Source organism: Dryas octopetala, chromosome 8 (genome assembly GCF_963921425.1).
Source record: "Dryas octopetala chromosome 8, drDryOcto1.1, whole genome shotgun sequence".
NCBI classification, from domain to species: domain Eukaryota; kingdom Viridiplantae; phylum Streptophyta; class Magnoliopsida; order Rosales; family Rosaceae; genus Dryas; species Dryas octopetala.
This window is the reverse complement of record NC_141373.1, coordinates 20,689,209-20,712,070: the sequence shown is the minus strand read 5'-3', so window position 1 is coordinate 20,712,070 and position 22,862 is coordinate 20,689,209. Positions and strand designations below refer to the sequence as shown.

The following is a 22,862-nucleotide window of genomic DNA, read 5'->3' as shown; positions in this document are numbered from 1 at the left end:
AGTTGTTAGGAAATGAAGTTGACAATATATATTTAACTATTATATGTTTTCAAGTGCAGCTTCATCCTACACATACTTGGAGAGGCAAATGAATGCATATAGAGAAACATATATTAGGGGGTGGACCTGTGCGATCGTACAGACCCCCAAATTATCAGGCCCATACATGTACTCCTCTTTTTTTATTTTTTATTTTTTAATTCTAATTAAGCCAAAAGCCCAACCCATGCCCTGAATCTGATGCAGTGATGCCCATATTCAATTTTTTTGTATGGATAATTCCATAATATCCTCAACCATGAGACAGATTTTCAAATCCTGAGCTGGGTGCCATCCCCTCTGGACTAATTTTTCTGTGTTTCTTCTAAAGTTCTAATTGCCTTCAACTCTTGAAGATCAAAATTTAAAACCCTCAAATCTGTTGCAGGTATTTATTTTCGTTACTAACTTATGAATCTTTTCATTCTTTGATTTTGGTTTCTGTTTATTTATTTTAGAGTTGTGCAAAATACATTAAATAATCACTATTTTATCATCCTAATTGCAGTTGGAAAGTGAGAAAGATGAAATCATACAACAAAATGCTATGGTTGGGAAAGATTTGAAGAACTTAAAGCTTAGGTCTCCTTATCTATTTGTTGTTAAATAATTTATATTTTTCTGGATGGATCTTTATTGGAATGGATTTAGTTCTTTGATGCCTAATTGGATTTTAAAAGTAGATTATCTTGATCTCAAATTGATTTTACATAGAAAAGAAAGCCTATTGGATCAGTCTTGTAGCTTTTGGCGTACGGGTCTATTGGGGGGGCAGGGTGGGTTACACTGAAAATGATCTTTTTGAGAAAATTAATTATGACAGTTTAATGAATGATTATTTTGTAAATAAATTGTTTATAAGCAATTAATTGATGTTCTTATTCAGGTAACATAGAATGGCCATTTTTTTTTTAGTACAATATATAAGAAAGGATCTAATTTCTTAATTGGCACAGGGCCTCTTAAAAGTTTGAGACGGCTCTGCTCACCTTACAAATACATAAAGAATGATAATTGAAAATTTTACTAGAGTTTTGATATCATATCAAGCAATCATGTACCAAAACTACAAGGTGTAAAAAAAAAAAAAAAAAAAAAAAAAAAAAAAAAAAAAAAAGCCAAGAATGCATATCAAGTAACACCTTAAACATGTGAGTTGTCCAAGAATATGATTACCTTGTAATTAGGACATGTTGAAAACAATCCTCCAAGCAAGGAAGAGAAAAGGTTTGCTTGCCGTTGGAATTATTCTTTTATTTTATGTATTTATCACATGCAATTTCCAACCCTGGTGTGTAACGCAAGCACCGATAAGCCACGAGAAATCAATTTTTGATATAATAGCTTGACCGCGCACGCAACAGCAACCAATATTATGTTTATATTAAAATGCCAAATTTACCTGTTTGATATCTTATTCAATTTTTTTTTTTTTTTCAAAAACAAGAAAATATGTTTTAGTTCAGAAAACATGTTTCTGATTTACCTGATTTTTTATAGAAATAATTTATCAATAAAAATGTAAAAAATAAACAATTTAAATCTATACAAAACCGCTTATGTGGGTCCCACAAATAATACTAGTTTAAAAGATGCAATAAGATAGAATTAAATCACATCCATCTCTTTGGCAAATGATGTGACAAATTTAACCCTAAATGGAATGAAAAATTGTAATTGTAATGAAAATTATGGAGTCATCTTTCCCACTATTGCAGTTTATGTAAACGTGCATAACATCACAATTGAATTGCATAGACTTGTACCTGCATTGATGACCCCTACATATTAATCAAAACATTTAGTGGAAGCGTTGGCGAAATGGCACATCAACAATTTTGACAAGAATCATTGTCATGAAAAATTAGTCAGTGAATGCAGAAAAAGAAAATAATGCTTCAAACACTCATAGGTAATGAACGGGGACGACCCAACTAAATTGACGATTTAGGGATATGTTTAGTGTGATTTCAATAATTTCGCACCCAACCTGGCTAGGCTTTCATTATACAACTAATTATTTTAACGTTAAGTGCTGAAGGTTAAAATTTTAAATAAGGGCCAACTTAGTATATTTGAAAAAAAAAAAGTCAATGTATTTGTAAATTACAACAAGTGTATATGCAAAAATCAGTGCATTTATGAAAATATAACAAATACATTTGCAAAAAATTCAAAAACTATCTTCTACACTAACTTATTAAGTTAAAGTCGTTTACATCAATTTTATTGGTATAGGAGATAATTTATTATTTTAATATTCTGTTTGTTACAAGTTCACGTTAATTACTAGACCCGGTAGGATACTAGGATATCATTGATGGAAATGAAGGACCAATTTTTAGTGTCATATTCAAGAAAGCCAAAAATTGTTTTTTACATAAAATACAACAAATTTGAATTTTTAATAACAGAAAATAAAAGGGTTTGATTTATTTCCTCAAGATATTAATTAAGTACATTATGCTCCATACATTAAACTATTAGAATATATAAAAATGAAAAAAAAAATACTAAATAAATAAATAAACTAGAGCACTTGACTACATAACCATTTATTAGTTGTTTGTTGCACATTGAATTTTACGCATTATTACCGAGGGCTGATGACTTTCAAGAACAAAATAACACTAAGTTAATTAAATTTTCACAAGCAAACAAAATTCTGTATGTTTATATTTTGTCTGACCAAATTCTGTATATATGATAGGATATTGAAGCAAAAGACAAGCCGTAGCCGGCAAGTTATTATAAATTTATAAGTATTGGTACGATGTGTGGATATGTACCATGGGCAAATAGCCAAGTGCTCCATTATTGTGACTGAATTAATTCCCAAAAAAAAAAAGTAAAATTAATTTAATTTTCATGGGATCAATCATGCAATAACTTTTCCATGGGGTAGAGATGATGACAATGTATCAAGACGAAAAGCAGTGCAGAATTCATGAGCAAGTTAGAGATCGAGGAGATAAGTCCTTTTGAGTTATCAAAAGGAAGTCTACTCTACACAAAGATATGATAGAAAATAGTAGCCTTGCTACTTGCTACTTGCTACTTGCTAGCTAGGCATGAAAAACTGAAGAAAAGCAAAACAAAAGAAACAAAATAGAGGGTGAAAGTGTCAAAACCTAAAAGATACGTGATGCACATGCACCCCCCACTACTAATTGTACCACTCATGCATGTTTTGAAAGGTGAAGTGAAAGGAGATAAGAATGCTTGTGTCACTTTTGTCTAGCAATTATGGACTTAAGTTAACTTGTTACAAGTATTCGATTATATATTAACATTGATCGTTTTGTCGCGTCTACAACCATTTTCGAGCAATCACATCTTCTATATAAAGTAGGATAATCATAATCGTTTTAGATATATTTATGTACTAATGTTGTGCTTATAGTCAAAATGAGGTGATTTTAGAATTTAAAATTATATGTATAGGATATAAGATTTAGAAATACATTAATGTCTTCTGAATTTTGAGCGGTTTCCTATGTAGTTTATGAATTTTAAATTTTTCAATTGAGTCCTTAAATATTGGTGGGTGTTCAATAAGAACAAAATTGTTTAAAAACTTGACAGAATAAAGACAATTGCGTCGATCCATTCAAGTGCTCAACTTCTAGATTTTTGAGCATATTATCTATAAGACTATATCTTAAGTAAATGATTCACTTAGCTCTGAGTATTAGCACGAAGGAAGAAAAGGTTGGGAAGGGAAATGGAACAACGAAAAACTGTAGGATTTAGGAATGGGGAGTTATATGAGGATTAATTATGTATAACCTAGCTAAATGGATAAAGTATCCTTATTCGATCAAGTTTTTAACATTCATAGGGCATTAGTGCATTTAACATTAATTAAGATCTATACTTGTTTTAATTTGAGGGGTAATTAAGACCTATATTGCATAAATATTAAATGAAAGTATGAAATTATGAAATTTTAACTATAATTTATATAATAAAACAAAATGATTTTTAAATTATTTCCAAATTCGAATAGCTGAGATCATTTTGACTTAAATTTAATGATCAATTATGTATTTTTTAAATTTATTTTTTCGCTCATAAAAATTGTCATGATATTAGTACACATTATAATTATATTATAGTACGGTCTCATAATAATAGCTGCCTTCTTAACTGATAAAATGGCCAGCATATATCATTGGTGATGCCAACGTCAATACATATCAAATACTTCCCTATTTTTCACGTTATTTGATTTGTTTGAGGTGATGAAGCCAGAAAACAAGCCATTAATTGGATATGACCTCCCCAAATATAGACCTTTAGCTTTTGTTGCCTATTTTTTTGTCACGTTATTGGATAATCCAGTTTGAAGAATTATAAAATTATTCATGATGTACTCAAATTTAATTCTCTTTTCCAACTCAAAAAAAAAAAAAAAAAAATTAAAAATGCATGAGAAACTGTTGATGCATGGCAGTACAGTTACTTTTTACTACGAAATTATGAATGACCGGATAAATCTTGTATGGAGCTTGTCCCATTGGGACATCTCTCACATGAGATGGGACCCACAACAAGCCCCATTGGGACATCTCTCACATGAGGTGGGACCCACATGATTGTGGGTCCCACCTCATGTGAGAGATGCCCCAATGGGCAAGCCCCACCGAAGACTCACTCTGAATGACCAGGTGGGTTGAGACAAGTTAAATGATGAGTAACTTTTTTTTTACTCCAAAATGATGAGCAATAATAAAAAGGATAAATAGCAAAGGGCACTAGTTGTAAAAGCCCAAAAAGAGGGTACCATCAAAAGCCAACCATGTACATGATCACATAATTCATTCTCGGGTGGGATTGCTTTTGGGTGCGGCTTCGGTTCTAAACAAATGGAACCTCCTAGTTTTTCTATTTCCACTTCTGCTCTAGAAAACTCCATCCTTGCATTTTTTTCATATTCTTTCTTTGTCACCAACTCACCATATATCTTATATCTTTTTCTTTCTAAATTAAAGCCTTAAAAATCCTTATGAAAAAGAAAATTTTCAGTACAACATTTTCCATTTTTAAAATTCCTCCCTCCCAACTCATGATGGGTCATCTTCTCTTTGGCCAAGGAATTTTGATCAAATCAAACAAATCATGACCACTTCTTTGGGCCCCACTGTTGGGTCCCACCATCAATTCAATCAATATTCATTAGATACCGCCACGTGGCTTCATACGCGTCGCCAATTTTCTGCCGGTACACTTCTTCCGCTCTTTACTCTGTCTCTGACTCACTGTTATAAAATGTTTTATAATTTGTTTAAAGGCTCTCTTTTTCCTTCTATATTTCTCTGCTACACGAAACATCTCGGAGAGAGAGAGAGACCAAAGAAAAACAAGCCCACATAGTATTTTGATCAAGAACCTTGTTCAGGTATATGATCAAAACATTTTTTTAACTAAAAATTCTTGTAGTTTTCTCTGCTTTGTTATAGATATTTGTTTCTGATTATCAATTCGTATAATTTTTTCAGTATCTGTTTTTCTTTTTTTCTTTCTAAATTTAGCAAATTGGTGTCCATTTTAAGAGCTATTCTTTGTTTTCCTCTGAAAGTTTGAAGCTTTTTTATGTTCCAAGTTCAAATTTAATCTTTTTTCCCTTCAAATTTTAGTTCTTGGAAAGTTGAGGTTCCATATTTCATTTCATTATCTATGTCAAATTTGTTTCTGATAATCAATTGGTTTCATTTCTCAGTATCTGTTTTTTTTCTTTCTAAATTTAGCAAATTGGTGTCATTTTGAGGGATATTGTTTTGTTTTCCTCTCAAAATCTGTACCTTTATATGTTCTAAGTTCAAATTTAATCTTTGTTTTTTTGTCACAAATTTTAACTCTTGGAAGTTGAGGTTCCATATTTCATTTCATTATTTGTGCCAAACTTTTTATTAAAAAAAAAAAAGGGATTTCAATTTGAGCTTTCTTGGACTGAAATGGGTTTTTTTAATCAAAAGTTAAAAAATAAATGCAAACAGGTCTCTTTGATTGTTGAAATGTCCTTTTTGTTTGTAATTGTAGTTTCTCTGCTGTGTAGCTCAGGTGTAATTTGTACAAGCACTGAAGCACATGGTGAAAAAAATTTATGTATGTAAGTATGTATATTTGATTGGCAAAAAAAAAAAAACTATGTATATTTGATTGTTAATTTGTACTTAAAAATAACTTTGTGGGTTTTATTTATTTAAATATATATTTAAAAAGCAATGATGGTTTTTGATTGTGATTAGTGTACTCTGCTACATCTCTGCAAGTTCCTAAGGTGTTGACACATGGGCTTTGCGTTGGTTTTTTAGTTTATTGTCGTTTTACTAGTGACCACACACACCTTTTTTCTCTGAAGTCTTAATAGAAGAAGGTGTATTGGAATTTGCAATTACTTATCCATGTTTCTCTCTCTTTAGCTGGTGACACAAACGAGGAAGAATTCTCTGTTCTTTTGTGAAAGGCGGTGGTGGGTTTTGGACTGAGGAGGGTTTGAAATGGTTGGAAAAGAAAACTTCAAGACTGAGGACTTGAACTTGTGCTTTGAGAAGCTTATGATGGTTGGTGGTATTGGTATTGGTATTGGTGGTGGGAAAGTGAAAATGGAAGGAAGGGTGATCACTAATTGGAAGGATATTCCCATGGAGCTCCTTCTGCAAATCCTTGCACTTGTGGATGATCAGACGGTCATCGTTGCTTCCGGAGTCTGTCGTGGTTGGAGAGATGCTGTTTGCTTGGGCCTTACTCGTCTCTCCCTCTCATGGTAGATGTTTTGCTCTCTGTTTGTACCCAAAAAATACTCTCTATCTCTTTTCTGCTGTTAATTTGTTTGTTTGTTTTTATTGTAGTTTGCTGCTTGTGTTTGTTAATTTATAACCTATAACATCAAGAAGTAAGCTTGAATTGTTGTTGCAGTGGCATACAAATTCGTGAAAAATTGTGTTTGATGATACAAAGAAATATTAAGTCTAGTCTCACTTCTTCGAGTTGGTGAAATGCTTTTAATGAAGTTATTTGGAGTTCATTTTTTATCTAAACACAATCGTATCCAAATTTTAAGTTAGCCTTCTATATTATCATGGAGTTTTATTTATATCCCCGAATTTGTGGTCACTGATCTCACTTTGTTTTTCTTTTTTTCCCGCTATAAAGTCAGTGCCTTCTATATAGAGGAAATTCATCATTAATATCTTACATGGAAATTGATTTAATTGGAAGAAATAGATTCTTACAAGTGTTGCTACATTATCTTATTGTGAACTCACAAGGTATTTTGAGATCCAACTTGTTGGCAATTATGTGTGTAGACTGAACTCACAAGGTATTTTCTGGTTATCATGGGTCAATTTTTTTTTCTCAGTTTCCTCCTCCTTCCCTCTTCCCTTACCATTACCAACCCAACACAAAAGGGGGATACGTATGTAGAATTACGATGCTTAACTGACAGAGTTGTAAGCTTGCTTGCTAAGGTGAAAATGGGTTCAATTATTTTAAAGCACAAGTTTCTTAGTGGTAAAGTTCGTTGGTTTACCACTATTCCCAAAAGGTCAAGCTATTAGGATGTGGGCCAAAAAGTATTTTATATTCTAACATTCACCCTCACATGTGGGTCTCTTTCCACCATTAAAACCCAACATGTGAAATTCAACTTATATTGGAAGGTTTTGCAATTGCTAGGATTCGAACTCAGGATCTTCCTCCGTGATACCATGCTAGCCAGTGGTTGTCTAACACTTTGATGGAAGGAAGCGAAGGAAAACCTCTTTTAGGATGCTGAATTAAAGATGTTTCAGAAGGGAACTAAAAAATCTTAGGAAATTTAGAGTATTAAAAGCATATGACTATGCTTTGGCCTTTGGGTAGGGGGTTGACTTTCCCCAGATACTAATCCTCTGTCTTTGTTTCCAGAAAGGAAATGAGTGACATGAAAGAATTCTAGAGGATTTTTATGAATTGGTTTAAGGTTTGTGCACTGTTTTTATGTAAGGTCCTGAATACCAATCTAATGATAACTTGCTTATCAACTATTTTTTCAGGTGCACCAAGGACATGAACAACTTGGTCCTATCTCTTGCTCCTAAGTTGACGAGATTACAAACTCTAAAACTACGTCAGGATAAGCCCCAACTTGAGGATAATGCTGTTCAGAGCATTGCAAACTTCTGTCATGATCTGCAGGTCCTGGACCTCAGTAAAAGCTTCAAGCTCAGTGACCGCTCCCTGTATGCCTTAGCTCATGGGTGTCCTAATCTTACAAAACTCAACATCAGCGGGTGTTCAGCATTCAGTGACATTGCTGTTGAATATCTGGTTGGTTTTTGCCGAAAATTGAAAGTTCTAAATCTTTGTGGATGTGTCAGAGCTGCATCAGACAAGGCATTGCAGGTAAAGATGAGATATTGATTGTTTTTCATGTGTCTTAACTAAGATGGTTTTATCAATATTTTAAAATTATCTGCAGGCTATTGGACGTTACTGCAATCAGTTGCAGTGTCTGAATCTTGGTTGGTGTGAGGATGTAAGTGATGTTGGAGTTATGAGTTTGGCATATGGATGCCCAGATCTCAGAATTGTGGACTTGTGTGGCTGTGTTCAGATAACAGGTATTTTTCATACAGTAGAGATAAGAAAATTTGCCTGCTATAGTTGTTTTTGGTGCTCATATTCCTCCAATTTCATATTGCACATGTAATCATTGATCTTGTACATTGCAAAGGAATAGATGCTGCTATTATGACAAGTTGCTTAGAGTTAAGTCTCTGCCATACTGTTTCTGAGTATTACTATCCAGTGTTATCCTATGGTAGCCATTTCTTTTTGTCTCGAGTTAAATGCCTTATGAGTTGATCACAACATTTATTAGATGCTTAGGCTGACCTTTCATGGCCTCCAAATGGAGGGTCCTATAAAATTTGATGTGTATATCTAATTAAATGTGCCAACAAGATACTAGAGAATGAGTTGTCAGTATAAACAATCAAAAAATATTTAAAGTGGTATATTATACAAATTTCTCTCATTTTTACCAACTTTTGAAGGATTTCTTTTTATGCTTGTAAGTTACTACCAATCGAAATAATCAACCTGTATTCATCTAGATGTAACAGCATGAATAAAAATGATGTGAACTTTGGTAGTATTGAACTAAAAAGGGGTTTTCTTTTTGTTTTTTGGGTCGAAGAGGAGCCATTATACTTGAATGATAAGCAATTGAACATGTTGTATTAAGTTTCCTGCTTCTATTGTAAATTATCTGGTTTATTTTACAGTGAACCACTGTTGATGTCTTTATTCTTTTGTTGCAGATGACAGTGTAATAGCTTTGGCAAACAGGTGTCCTCATCTGAGGTCCCTTGGCCTCTACTACTGTCAGAACATTACAGACAGAGCAATGTATTCCTTGGCCCAGAGTCTGGTGAAAAACAAGCCTGCAGAAATGTGGGAATCCAGGAAAGGCAGGAATGATGAGGAAGGGCTTAGGACTCTCAACATAAGCCAATGCACGGCACTCACCCCTTCGGCTGTTCAGGCAGTGTGCGACTCATTTCCGGCACTTCATACCTGCTCTGGAAGGCATTCCCTCATCATGAGTGGCTGTTTGAACTTGACATCTGTGCATTGTGCCTGTGCTGTCCAAGCTCACCGTACAGCCAACGCTATTCCTCATTCGGCTCACTAAAAATGAGGATTTGGGCAACGATCTAAACTGTGTTTGAAAGGCTGAGAACACTAAGCCACAGTACATATGTTTGTGTTGAGATGTAAAAGATTGGCTGCAAATGGACAGCCATTTGTTGGAACCCAAGGACTTTGAGAAATACCTTTAACTTATGTTACAGCTTTTGATTTATGAAATTATGCAGTGCTTGGGTTACTGGAAACCACCATATTTGATTACCGTGTGTGGAAGAGACGAGCCATACAGTTTTTGAGAAAATAGTCGGGGCTTTTTCCATCCAAACAAACATACAACTATAGTTAAATTGCCTTGACACCTTTTTTCTTCAGTCTTGTTTTGTACTATGTCGAAATCATTCACTTAAACACCATATAAGAAGTTTCCTTTGGAAAACCCAAATAATATTCCAGCAACAAACGCAGAGGCTGAGCATTTGTTAGGAGAAACCCATTAAAAAGATTTCTTGCAGCCCAATTCAAGTGCTTCAGAACGTGCAACTATAGGCCCTATCCTGCATGGAATTATAAGGTGAGCATTAACTCTAAGATAACTGCCTCATCGCATTAAATATTTATATAGTAGTTCATACACTTGACGTACTCATCTTCAAACGAGAACAAAATCGAAGTTGAATATTTAGCATAAACAAAAACAGCTTGTAATTTTTCAATTTGCCATGCCAAACCAGAAAGTTGTAATCCAGGCGGAGTGCTACCTTTTAAGATAGTTGTGCATACATAAAAAGCAACAACATAAGTAATTAAAGTTGCATTTCCATCCTCATGAGAAGGTTGATCTGTGTCTAACTATGTATACTACTTTTTATACTCCAGGCATAGGGAACTGGGTGGTAAGAGCTTCAACTCTGGTTCGCAAATCTGACACTCGATCCATTAGTGAGAATTCAGGGGAAGCTACAAACTTCATAAAATCTTGGAGCTTAGATCCTGAGACAGCACGTTTAGCATCAATTGTTATCTGGACACCCTCGTGAATATAGTCTGCAGTTGCTATGAACTCTTTTTCAGTGAATCCTCTCGTCGTCATAGCAGGTGTTCCAATGCGAATGCCACCTGGCATTAGGGCGCTTTTATCGCCTTTTGCATTAAACATTACAGGTGTAAGTTCAACAAAAAAGGGTGAAAAACAAATAAATACAGAACTACACATACAGAATAAGATTGACCATCAAAGATAGGCAAGTAGCTCTTAAACCAAAATAATAGCCTAAAACCCTTTCTTATATATGAATCTAGGAATATAGTTAATGTTGTATAGTTAAATTGGTTGGATGGCAATCTATATAAACACATATTTGAATTAGAAGAAAAAGAAAACACATGCATTTCAAATGATTCCTGGTACGTAGTTCTTCAAATCCATTTCAAATAATTGTATTTAGTTATTTCAAATGGGTCAGGTCAGGTTCATGAGCCACACCATTTTACATACCATTTTTACACCCCTTCGGCAAGGAGTCGACACGGTGCCGGCACGATGTTGGCAAACAAAATTCCAGCAAATGTCAATTCCAATCATCGTGCTGGCACTGTGTAGACTCCAACTGGCTGCAGTAAATGTCGACTGCAACATCGTATCAGCACCGTGTCGTCGCCTTGCCGAACGGGTGTAAAAATGGTATGTAAAATGGTATGGCTCATGAACCTGATCCATTTCAAATACATGCTTTATAATTTCCTTAACTAATTTTAGCCTATTCTCAGCTCCAAACCTTTCTTTTTATTTTCGTCTAAATGGACCCTGAGCATCTCCAATCATTTCCCTATATATTCCTCAAATTTGTTGATAAATTAAAGTAAAAGTTAAATTTAGGGAAGAGTACTCCAATGGTAATGTTAAATTTTCTCCCAAATATTTTTTAAAATCCCAAAAATATCATTTATTTATTTATTCCCTCCAAAACACTTCCCTCCATATTTTTTCCTTCAAATCTCACAACTTGATTTGGGGCTCCCTATCCATCCAACTTGATTTGGGGAAAGTTTGGGGAAGGGTTGGAGGTGAGTTTTGATTTATTTTTCCTCAAATTTAAATTTAGGGAAAGGTTTGAGGGGGGATTGGAGTTGCTCTTAGACTCACCTGGTACTGAATTTTTGTTAAGGGTGATAGAAGCCATGTCAAGAATTTTCTCCACTCGAGCTCCATCAATACCCTGTAGGAAATGCCAAATAACATTGTTAAATATATATATATATATATGCTTATGAATTATTATAAAGGATTCAACCTTAATTTGGATGCTTATCTAATTGGCAGATAAACTCTATATTTGATAACATAGCATAAGAGAATAATTATGATCTATGATGTCACAATCTTACATTTTCATCCACAAAACAAGAAAGCCTAAGCTCAGGCAAGGAATAGGACACAGGAACATTCCTTTAAAAAAAAAAAAAAACTTGTCTAGCCAAAACAAACCCCATGCAATAAAATTAGTGGAGTCATAAGTCACCTCACTGATGATATTTTTTTTCATAACCTTGGAATGCTAACCTTTTAAAAAAAATATATGTCGAAATAGAAACAATAGCTAAATGTCCACATTTCAGGACAAATTCTCATATAAGCAGCAACAAGAAATCCGTACCAAAAAATTGAAACAAATAAATTAATAAATAAGCTTGAAACTTACCAAAGGCCGCAGATCCACAAGAACCAGGTGGTTATCAGTTCCACCAGAAACCAGTTTGTATCCAAGTTCGATCAATCGGCTTGCAAGAGCCCTACAATTAGAGAGCACCTACAAGGTAGAGTAGGCACACTAACTTAGGACATGCCTTTTACCATTTTTACATGAGAACATAGGATAATTGCGGTACCTTGTTCTGGTAAACCTTATATTCTGGGGATTGTGCAAAGTATAAACAAACTGTAAGGCCCGCAATAGTGTGGTTATGAGGACCACCCTGCATAAAGTACTCAAGCCTTTTATTATTTTTATATCTAAATTCAAACTTACAGAAATAAATAAACAATTAGCTAAAGTTCAGATTTGTTATCATGAACAAGTTCTTTTTTTTTTTTTTTTTGGCCATATCATGCAACAAGTTCAACTGACCTGTAAACCTGGAAAAACAGCATTGTTGATGGCAGATTCTAAATCAACCCCAAGGACAGGATCCTTCTTGAAGAAGATCATTCCACCTCGTGGACCCCTTAGAGACTGAAGAGAAATGTCTAAAATTACTCGAACAATCCAAATGTGGATTACAACAAAGAAGGCACATGATTTTCTATGTTTAAACTCTAAGGCTATTTATGAAGTATACTGAATCTAGGAGAACAAAGTGACACTTGTAAATATATACAACAAGTACACTTATATGAACCTCTTGGATTTGATAACATTTAGTGAAATATAAATACACAAGTTTTAAAATTACCTTGTGTGTTGTTGTGGTCACAATATCACAGTAGTCAAAAGGATTGGCAACAACAGAAGTAGCAACAAGCCCACTTATGTGAGCCATATCCATCATGAGAAAAGCACCAACATCGTTTGCAATCTTCCGATGCAAATGAGATGTAATTGATCAGTTGCCAAAGAAGAACATAGTACTTATAAATAATAATGAATTTCGTATATATTTTTTAAGAGAAGAATTAACTTCATATTATTTGCTGTGAACGAAAATTATCTTAATAGGAATAAACACATAAATACTAACCTTCCTCATGCGAGGATAGTCAAAATCTCGAGGATAAGCACTAGCCCCAGCAATAATGAGTTTTGGTCGAAATAGGTTGGCTGTTTTCTCAAGCATGTCATAATCAACCAGACCTGTGTTTGAGAAAAAAGAACCACCATCATTCCAAGTGAATAACCATTTTGTACTAAGTAAATTAGAAAGACAGCATCTTTCTTATCGAAAAACAAAATGCAGCACCTGTTGATTCATCAAGTCGATAAGGCATGGACTCAAAATAAATGGATGTGCCTGATACTCGTCTTTTAGGAGTCATAAAACCATGAGACAAATGTCCCCCATGAGGCAAGTCCAAACCCTAAGTTACATGCACATTTTAGTACATTCATGCTTGCAAGGGCACCAACAAGAAAGGATAAAACAAAGCCAAGGAGACAACTTACCATGATACGGTCATGCGGATTAAGAACTGCAGTATAAACCTCGAAATTAGCAGGAGAACCAGATAATGGTTGAACATTAACACCCCACTTCTTTCCATCTAAGTGAAATGCATCTAGAGCCCTTTGTTGGCATAGTGTCTCCAGCTCATCAATGTGCTCATTGCCACCATAATACCTGAAATGTATAATCAAACTCTAAGTTATATCAAGCATAATTATTTTAATATAAGGTATCAATTGCACTCACATAACTCAGAGTATGTGTACCTTTTACCAGGTAACCCTTCTGAATACTTGTTGGTGAGACATGAGCCAACTGCCTCCATCACTGCCCGATAGGTAAAATTCTCGGAGGCAATAAGCTCAAGGCTCTTGAACTGTCGTTCCTTTTCCTTTTGAATAATAGAATGCACCTCAGGGTCAGCCTCACTTAAGCCATTGTCTACGAAACTGCTTCCGCTACCTGTACATCAAATAATTCAATCCGTGAACAAGTCAGACATAAGTCCTGCTACTAGCAAATGATACCTCTGATACTTCATCATCAGATGTGAGGAAAATATAGGCCGAATATTTAAAACCTCCAAAGATGAATGGTTTTGCAGTTATACTGACAGTAGTGATTACAAAACCTCCAAAGATGAATATGCAGAGGAAGATAATGAGATACCATTCTGGCAGATGGAGAAAAAAGGCAATCATCTTTTTCCGCTTTTAAAAAAAGTGAAATCGACATTAAAAGTTCTAATATAACACCATAACGTTTGCAATATCAGAAGTTACCCAGGAAATCCCAGAATGCTTAAAATGCATTTTAGGACCATTAGGAATTTCACATTTCAATACGATTTACAAAGGGTGTACATAAATAAAAGCAATTGATATCAGTTCAATGGTGTAGTATAGTTACCTCCAATTTCAGGCACAGGCACAGAGACAGAAGAGGATGGCCTCCCAGCAACCAAGCTTCCTTCAATGTAAGAATAAGATCTACCAGGCTTCACACAATTGAGCTTTGTTTGATGTGAAAATCCACTGCCGTTAAGCCCTTTGTTTGGGAAAGTTGTTCCTTTGGTCCAAATCGGCTGTTGAAGAGAACCCATCATTGCAGCTCCACCACAAGCCTGCATCTTGGCTTCCAAATGCTATACCTCACAAGCTTCCTACAGATTCCACACATTACTCTGAGCAGTGAGCACAGATTGAACATATATATAAATGCATATGTAGACACATATATACACACATATTTGCAGACCAACGTTTTTAAATATGGGGTGGGCTAAACCTTCATACTAATTTCACAAAATCTCATCTCTACTAGTTCCAATCTTGATTACTCTTATTTCTGTATAATAAGTTTTTTGTTTTACTTCTTCTTTTGAAATGAAGTTTATTTATTTTATAAACCCAAAAAGAGAGCGAGCGAGCGAGAGAGAGAGAGAGAGAGAGAGAGAGAGAGAGAGAGAAAAAAAAAACAAAGGCCAAAGAGACCTACAAGAAACAGCCAGCAACATAGATACGCAGGGTGGCCACAAAAAACAAAGGGGCTCTTTTTGGTTAAAAAGTACTTACAAATTTCAAAACTGAAGCAAACAACAAAAATAAATAAAAGACAAAAACAAAGAGCGAATAAAAACCACTCAAACAGGGCCAAGCATAACCCAGAAAAAAAAAAAAAAAAAACGAACCAAAGGAAACAGCAAGGGCAAGAGCAGATAGTGCTTATAGCTGCGAAAATAAAAATTGAAAAAAAAAAAAAAAACCTCTCCGAAACTACCTATAGGCTATAGGGTGTTTTGGGTTTGAGGAAAAGTAGAGATACCTGAAAAGTATATGGGAAAGAGCAGAGAGCCCAGAACTCAAAAAGGGCTCCAAGCTTGAGTGAGGACTTGTGAACTGGGAAGCGAGTGAGAGACCGAAGAAGAAGTGAAGAACTGAAAGAAGGAATAAACGAGAGAGCTGCGCGCGGCACGGTATAGAAGAAGAAGAGGAAGAGGGAGGGGATGGGTCTTATAGGCTGCCTGGGCTGGGCTGCTATGGGCTTTTTGTGGGCTATGGGGTATAGTCAAGCCCAGGCAACTCAGAGTCCGTCTTCGGTTTTACTACTTACGAGTCACGTGGCTTGGAATTAAAGGGTAATAATTAAGATGAATTTTTTCTCAAAGGCTTCAATTACTCATTTAGGAGGTGTATTCAATTAGAATTTTATTTCGGTGGAATTGAAAGTATGGTAGTATTTAATCATGATTTTTAAAGAGTTTATGAAAGTCTAGTGCTATTCAATCTAAGACTTTTAAAAAATCTATAAGAGTCTTTTGTATTCAATCAAGATTTGGAGAGAGTATAAAAATTGTGTGGTATTCAAATTTCAAAAGGTCATTGATTTTATTTTTTTTTAGCGCAAAATATATCATTACATTAAAACAGCCAAAAAGATAGATAATACAAAAATATGAGTCCAAAGGCTTATAAGAAACAAAAACACACAGAAGTGGAGTAGAAAAGCTCACAGAAATTTCAAGATCTCATAACATCGACATGCCACCAAACGAAGCCAGAGAGGCATCGTAGGAATTAGTGAATTAGTCGCGTTTAGATTCACGATCCTACCAACATCTCGAAATCGAGGCTGACAGTAACTCAAAGTGGCGGAGCAGATAGTAGTAATCGATGAAAACATAACCGATATCGGCGAAAATAGTGACTTCCTAACACCTGTGATAAGCGCCAAAGAAAACCTGAAAGCATTAAAACACAAAACAAACCAAATCGCACTGCCAACACGACAATGAATCGGAAAAACTCTCACAAAGAGAGGTGGAGACTCTCTTGCAAGAAGAAATGGAAACGCTCTCACTTATTGAGAGGAGAGTATCCCAAAGGACAAAAAAAAAAACAGAAAAAAAGAAGAAAAAAAAAACAAAGGAGAGAGGGGAGGAGCAATATGTGAGAACACAAGGGCCACCCTTCCCCATGGAGTGGTTGAGGAGAGGAGAGAGTTTTTTCTTTTGGGGTGGCGGCTAGGGTTTGATTGTTATGGTCATTGTCTGTATAAAGTAAATTGTTAAATGAAAAGACTTTTATGAACTTTAGAGTGTAAATTTCAAGACTTGGTGATCGATTTTATTTTTATGTTTATTGTTTTATTTTTTCATTTATTTTAAATCAAGCTTATATGTCTTTAATTTCAATAAAAATGTTGTTCTTCACTTGGATTCTTATTGAAGTTAATTTATTTGGTAGTGTTAGTGAAAATCTGGTGCTTTAGGTTCCTAGCCCAGAGCCATCTAGTCTAATCACAACTAAAACCCTAATTTTTCTTGTATTATAAATACCTCTTGTAAATCACTTTTGTAGATTAATGAAAACAATTTGCTCACAGGTAAGGATAGTATTAACTCCTTTGAAATTTCCATATTTTTAACCCTCAAAATTTTCTCGAAATCCGAAAGTTAATTCCTTGCACCTAAGTCAAAAACAAAAACACATTTTCATATTGTGGCCGGCTAGTGGCACGCCCTTGCACTCCAACCAAAGAAGGACGCCTCCATTTTGACTGTTGGGTAACACTCACCATCAGATACATAGCAATTGCTAGTTTGTTTTCTTAGAGCAATTGGCCATAACAAACCACAGAAAAATTCATTATTGTGAACGATATAATGTTTGTGATTAACTATATATAATGTGCTTCAACATATTTTAAATTGGAGTTGTTCCACAATTATGATGGCAATGGAATAATGGATAGATACATTGACAGTGACACACAACACTGGCTTGCGCCATTCCCTGGCATGAATACAAAACCCTTCGTAAGCTAATTAACCATAACTGGTACATCATTTGCATCCTTTGCCATCTCACACCGTAAACTCTGGCTATTGTACATACATATATCATGCATATCATTTGCTTTTGTACACAATCTCTTCGTCATCAACATCAAACGCTGGATTGCAAAGGCATCTGAAGAGTCTGCCAATACCCTGCCAGTGAAGAAAAGAAAGGAACACATCAGCTACATATGATTATCTTCTTTCCTATGTGTATTTACATGCAGGCATGTGCTTGGAGACTTAAAAGTAAGTATAGGCATTAGTGTATGTTTTCAAAATATACTTCATTGGGTATATAGAATCTTATAAAATTAAACTAATTGTCCCATGTTGGTACAACATCTCTAATAATCATCTATATTAGAGATGCGGTAACAATGTGGTATATCTAGCATTACTCAATCTTATAACATGCCTGAGTGAGAAAAGGAGTTCTATATGAAAGTGCTCGTGGTGAATCCTCTCCACTACTGCTATCAGAACTGCTTCCATCATCATCATCTGTGTCAGCAGCACTTTTCCTTCTTGAAGTTCCACCATTCCGTGTCTGCTTTCTCTCCTGAAACCAGAAAAAGTTGTAGTGTGATCAGCAGGTCATCAGAGTGAAATATCTTTTTTTGTTTTTTTTCCCTTTTTGTCTGAAGAGTGAACTATCTGTTCAGCACCAAATTACTGCTATCGTTAATTTTTTTGAAAAAAAAAAATCTAGAAGTTACATAATATGTAAGAACATATCATTGATTTAACATTGTACATGTCTTTCAGCATCCTTTCTAACTTCATATATATTTGAGCATCATTCTACTACTGATATATCAAAAAAAACAAAAACCATATTATATATGTATCCTTTAATGAAAAGAGCAAGCAGTTTCTGCTCACTAATTTGCAGAAACTTGTAATACATTGCACCTGAAATATCTTCCCAAGAAGTTTTAGCGCCAGGGCACGAGCTTTAAGTTCATCTTTCCTAACATGATTTTCGTGTAGCACCTGAAAGCATATTTTGAATCATGAGAAGGATCACCAGTAATTGTACAGAATTCTTCACAACAGAAGGCACAGCTTCTAGTGAACAAAATATTGAAATCTTAATTGTTGATGTTAAAGAAACCACAACCATTTGACAAACATGCATGAGCGTTATTTCAATGTCAACCACATTCAATTTCCACAACGAGTTCAACAGTGTGCCTTTGTTTGAGCGTATATGTGATTCAGCATCATTATCAGGGCCACTGCCATCCATTTTGAATTGCCGACGGATTTCTTCTTGAAGCTGCAGCAACTGAAAAGCACCTGAATTTTTTTTGTTCAAATATAATTAGGTGGAAGTAGGAATTAAATTTCCAAGTAGAAAACATGATATTGACACACTGAATGAGGGGAACAGTCCCTGCTCATTTAAACGATTATGTATGTGCAAACCTTTTGCAGCAGTCATCTGTGACTTCCAAAAATGTCCCTTATTCCGTACCCACTCAGCCAAAAATGGTACTCCTAGGTATATGGTTTTCTTTCCAAGCTCTTGTGCTGCTTGCCTCGAATATACGTAGCCAATAGTGTGTAGCATATCAACTCCAAAGGCTGCAAGTGCGAAAATTGAGACAGTGTAGCATGCACAAGTAGTGCCAGGGTAATGCATTTAGTAATTTTTCATTTTTTCGATGAAATTAATAAAGTCTGCACTACTATATTATCATATCACAATTATATAAATTTATGCCTACAAGGATCAAAGTCTGTTGCATTTAACAAAGCATACAAATGTTTGAGTTCTGTCATTTTCAGCAACTCATCCCATAGTTGCTATCATAAAATTTTTAGGTTCAATAATGTGGATACCTACAGGCATAGAAATCAGTACCTAATAAAAGCCAGAGTGATAGGATTTAGAAAGCCAAAAAAGCAGGTAAGTGCATCACTTTAAAAATGACATATGAAGATACATCAATAGTCTCTAGTTCTTATACATTATGCTTATATCAAGCATGAAGCCAAATAATTTTTACAGATTACTGTAAAGAAAAGACAGGACAGAATTTCAAGAAATACCCATACTATTCGTGCCCCATTTTTTATTTATTTAATGTGATATACTTTTTCTTTTAGTCTTCTTTTTTTATTTTTGGAACTTTGGTAAATACAGTCAATAAGTGAAGTGTAAGTGAAGTTTCAAACCACGAGGAATCTTTTATTTTACGAGGTATAAAGTTTTGAGCTATGAACTACAGAAAAGATTAAACACTGCAGTTGGCGTGGTATAAAGCTGTGTTCTGAATTTAAGAACAAGTAGACTTTATAAGTGCAACATTTTCATATGCTCACTAATGAAGTAAGAAATAAAGGGAATTTTAAATAGGCCACATGCAACTTAGTTGACCTGCATCAGAAAGTCGTCTAGCTTCAGATTCAGCATGCTGTAAGAATCCCTCTTTGTCACCTTGAACATATTGATTTAGAAAACCTTTGAGTGATTTTGCTAGCTTTTCTTCTCTTTCTTTCTGGACAGCCTGCATTAAAGATATGCATACAAGGATGCTGTTATAGGTTGAAAGAAATGGACCAAGTAGAAGTATAGAACGTATAGAATTACAGTTGCATAAAAGGATGAAAAATTGAGGAAATGATAACATTAAGTTAAAGTTACACCCAGCATAACCATTGTGATACTTTGAAAGGAAGCATAAGTTGAGTCATGATTGAATGTCATGCTAGATAGGATTCACAAATGAGTACCACCAATATTCATAACCATGATAAGGAATAGTTCTGATAGTCCGGTCATTTAGTGACACATCATGCATATAGGGGGAAAATCTGAAAACCAGCAAATGTGCTCTACCACCACGCCTTAAGATTGTCTGAAGATACTAAATTTAGTTAAAACAGAAGAGAAGTGGTCAACGAGTGGTAGAATCAATTCATCTTGAGCTTCCTTACGGGAGCAGAATGCTACGATTCTACCACCCCATATATGTATATGTATGTGTGTTTGTGGTTGTGTATAACTAGCAAGACATTTATTTGTCATTTTATTCACATGAGCACAGTGAACAGCATGCTTTGGTAAAGAGAAAGACTCAGGTACTTAAATGAATTCTGGAGTTTACTTGCCTTCAATTTATCATGCACTTTCTCAGGGTTTTCACCTTCACCAGCTAACTGAGAAGAAGCCATTGATGCTACAGCTAGATGTCCTATGTAGTCCTCAAATAATTCACTTCCAAAAAGAAAAGCAAAGACGGCTGTGGGGTCAAGCATGGTTTCCCTTGAAAGAAAGACATTGACTTGTTAGGATATCAAGAAAACACAGTAAAAACATTAATGCACAACAAATTAAGACTTCATAACGACATAACAAACGACAATATTTTAAAATGTGTTGCACATAGCAAACATCAAATAATGTAGAGAAAGTTCTGTGAACAACAAATTGTTTTAACTATTATTGTGCAATCACAACTATGGAATTTTTTTTTTCCTGTACATATATGGACTGGACTGTTTACATTTAACAAAGTTAAGTTGATTCAGTCTGATGTCAGAAGCAACTACACCAAATGAAGCCATAATTTATGTCAAGAATGTGTAGATGAGTAAAGGCAAGACACAAAGATTGTAAGCAAGTATAATTTTATAACCAACTGTAACATTTTCATTTCCTTTACACAATAAAGAGCTCAAGTGACAATTCTGTGATAGGACAATATAGTGTGTGTGTGTGTGTGTGTGTACGAGCACAAGCAAATGTAAGTATTCTACCTAGATATGCAATACTTTCCATTTCGATCATATGCATCTCTTTGCACTGGATCACTCAAAACTTGATAAGCTTCACCTAGTACCTGCAAATATTAAGATTTTTATACCCACAAAAAAAAAAAGAAAAAAAAGAAAAAAAAGAAAAAAAAGAAGGGTAACAGACCATACAAATATGTGATACAACATAAAACGGCTCAAGTTAATAAGACAATATAATAGCGCCTGTGTCTTCACAGAAACTTAAATGCAGCAACCCATTTTCAGAGCAAACAAATGACAGAGCAACGCTGCAATGAATCAGAGTTGATTTTATTGCTTAAGAAAAAGAAAAATGGCTCCGATTCTATTAAAAGGGTGGAAACCAATAATTATTTAGCCTCCTTTTGATTCATAAAAGGGCTGATTACAAACCATACCAAGAAGAATTAGAAGCAGTGGACTTGCCTGAAATCTTTCAGCCGCTTGTGGATCGTTTGGATTTTTATCTGGATGAACTTGCCTTGCCTGCACCAATACATATAGCTTCTCCCTATTAGATTCTTGAGTTTTCAATACAGAAAAAGATTCCCAGTTCATAAAAACGCTCATTAAACAAAGTTAAATAGTTCACCAAGATTTGAACAAAAGAAAGCATAAACCCATAAATGACATGTAAGTTTCAAAAAATGTGTTAGTATGAGTAATCAAAGATCAATAAAGTGATTAAGGTCTCTTAATAATTTAGCAATCAAAATATTCATATTCTTCTGAAGCTCGATCAGATTCCCATTTCACTCAGTCCTTAATGTTTCAAAATAGACAAAAAGAAGGCAGCCCATTATCAGTCAAGCGGGATCTACCACCAAATAATTCCATTCTAAGGTCATAAGAAAGGTAAGAACATTAAACAAAATATATCTATTATAAATTTAGAATTAATGGTTGAAATTCATTTATTCATTCTTGCATATGAATCATACCAATGCACCAAAATTAACTGAGAAAAGGGTTAAAAAGAAGTTAAAAAATAAATGCAAAACTATTATGAAATATTGAAATGTACAGCATATCAAACTTCAATCTGATCAAATTCAGAAAAATGGAGGAATATATATGAAATAATGAACCTTGAGATAATAGGCCTTGCGAATTTCCTCTTCGGAAGCCGAGGGGCTGACGCTGAGGACATCGTAGTACTCAGTTTCTTTCACCATTGTTTCTTGCTAAGTTGCTTATTGCCAAAGGACTCACTAACTCTCACAGAGCTCAGAATGTGAAAAGTTAAGGCTCAGAAAAAGAGAGAGAAAGAAAGAAAGAGTAGTGGGGGCGAGAGATGGTCAGACTGACTGATTTGCACTTTGCACTTGCCTTTCCAGTTTGCACAGAAATAAAGAAATGCTCGAAACCACTTTTTCGCGGGAGCACAACAGTTTTTTTA

At 34.7% G+C, this 22,862-nt stretch overlaps 3 protein-coding genes across 4 annotated transcripts; 1 reads left to right on the top strand and 2 right to left on the bottom strand.

Moving 5' to 3' along the window:
* Positions 1-5,320: 5,320 nt before the first annotated feature.
* On the top strand, positions 5,321-9,942 carry LOC147277929 (F-box protein SKP2A-like). Of its 2 annotated transcripts, XM_086255174.1 has the most exons (6): positions 5,367-5,440; positions 6,098-6,151; positions 6,465-6,808; positions 8,082-8,430; positions 8,507-8,648; positions 9,351-9,942. In XM_086255174.1, the coding sequence occupies exons 3-6, from the start codon at positions 6,543-6,545 to the stop codon at positions 9,722-9,724; spliced, it is 1,131 nt and encodes a 376-aa protein (XP_086111300.1). In that variant the 5' UTR covers positions 5,367-5,440; positions 6,098-6,151; positions 6,465-6,542; the 3' UTR covers positions 9,725-9,942. The 2 variants fall into 2 exon arrangements, with proteins under 2 accessions (XP_086111299.1, XP_086111300.1); XM_086255173.1 differs by lacking the exon at positions 6,098-6,151 and having other exon boundaries at positions 5,321-5,440.
* A 322-nt stretch (positions 9,943-10,264) lies between these two features.
* On the bottom strand, positions 10,265-15,823 carry LOC147277928 (serine hydroxymethyltransferase 3, chloroplastic-like). Its single transcript, XM_086255172.1, has 12 exons — positions 15,664-15,823; positions 14,749-15,001; positions 14,106-14,301; positions 13,839-14,013; positions 13,636-13,753; positions 13,417-13,529; positions 13,132-13,254; positions 12,807-12,911; positions 12,568-12,654; positions 12,381-12,488; positions 11,825-11,897; positions 10,265-10,821 (listed from the first exon to the last, which is right to left on the bottom strand). Exons 2-12 carry the CDS (start codon positions 14,966-14,968, stop codon positions 10,547-10,549), a joined length of 1,593 nt encoding a protein of 530 aa, XP_086111298.1. The 5' UTR covers positions 14,969-15,001; positions 15,664-15,823; the 3' UTR covers positions 10,265-10,546.
* A 1,723-nt stretch (positions 15,824-17,546) lies between these two features.
* LOC147277927 (DNAJ heat shock N-terminal domain-containing protein) lies at positions 17,547-22,845 on the bottom strand. Its single transcript, XM_086254125.1, has 10 exons — positions 22,552-22,845; positions 21,890-21,949; positions 21,446-21,528; positions 20,798-20,951; positions 20,064-20,193; positions 19,109-19,267; positions 18,801-18,979; positions 18,593-18,673; positions 18,096-18,239; positions 17,547-17,830 (listed from the first exon to the last, which is right to left on the bottom strand). Exons 1-10 carry the CDS (start codon positions 22,636-22,638, stop codon positions 17,750-17,752), a joined length of 1,158 nt encoding a protein of 385 aa, XP_086110251.1. The 5' UTR covers positions 22,639-22,845; the 3' UTR covers positions 17,547-17,749.
* Positions 22,846-22,862: the final 17 nt, after the last annotated feature.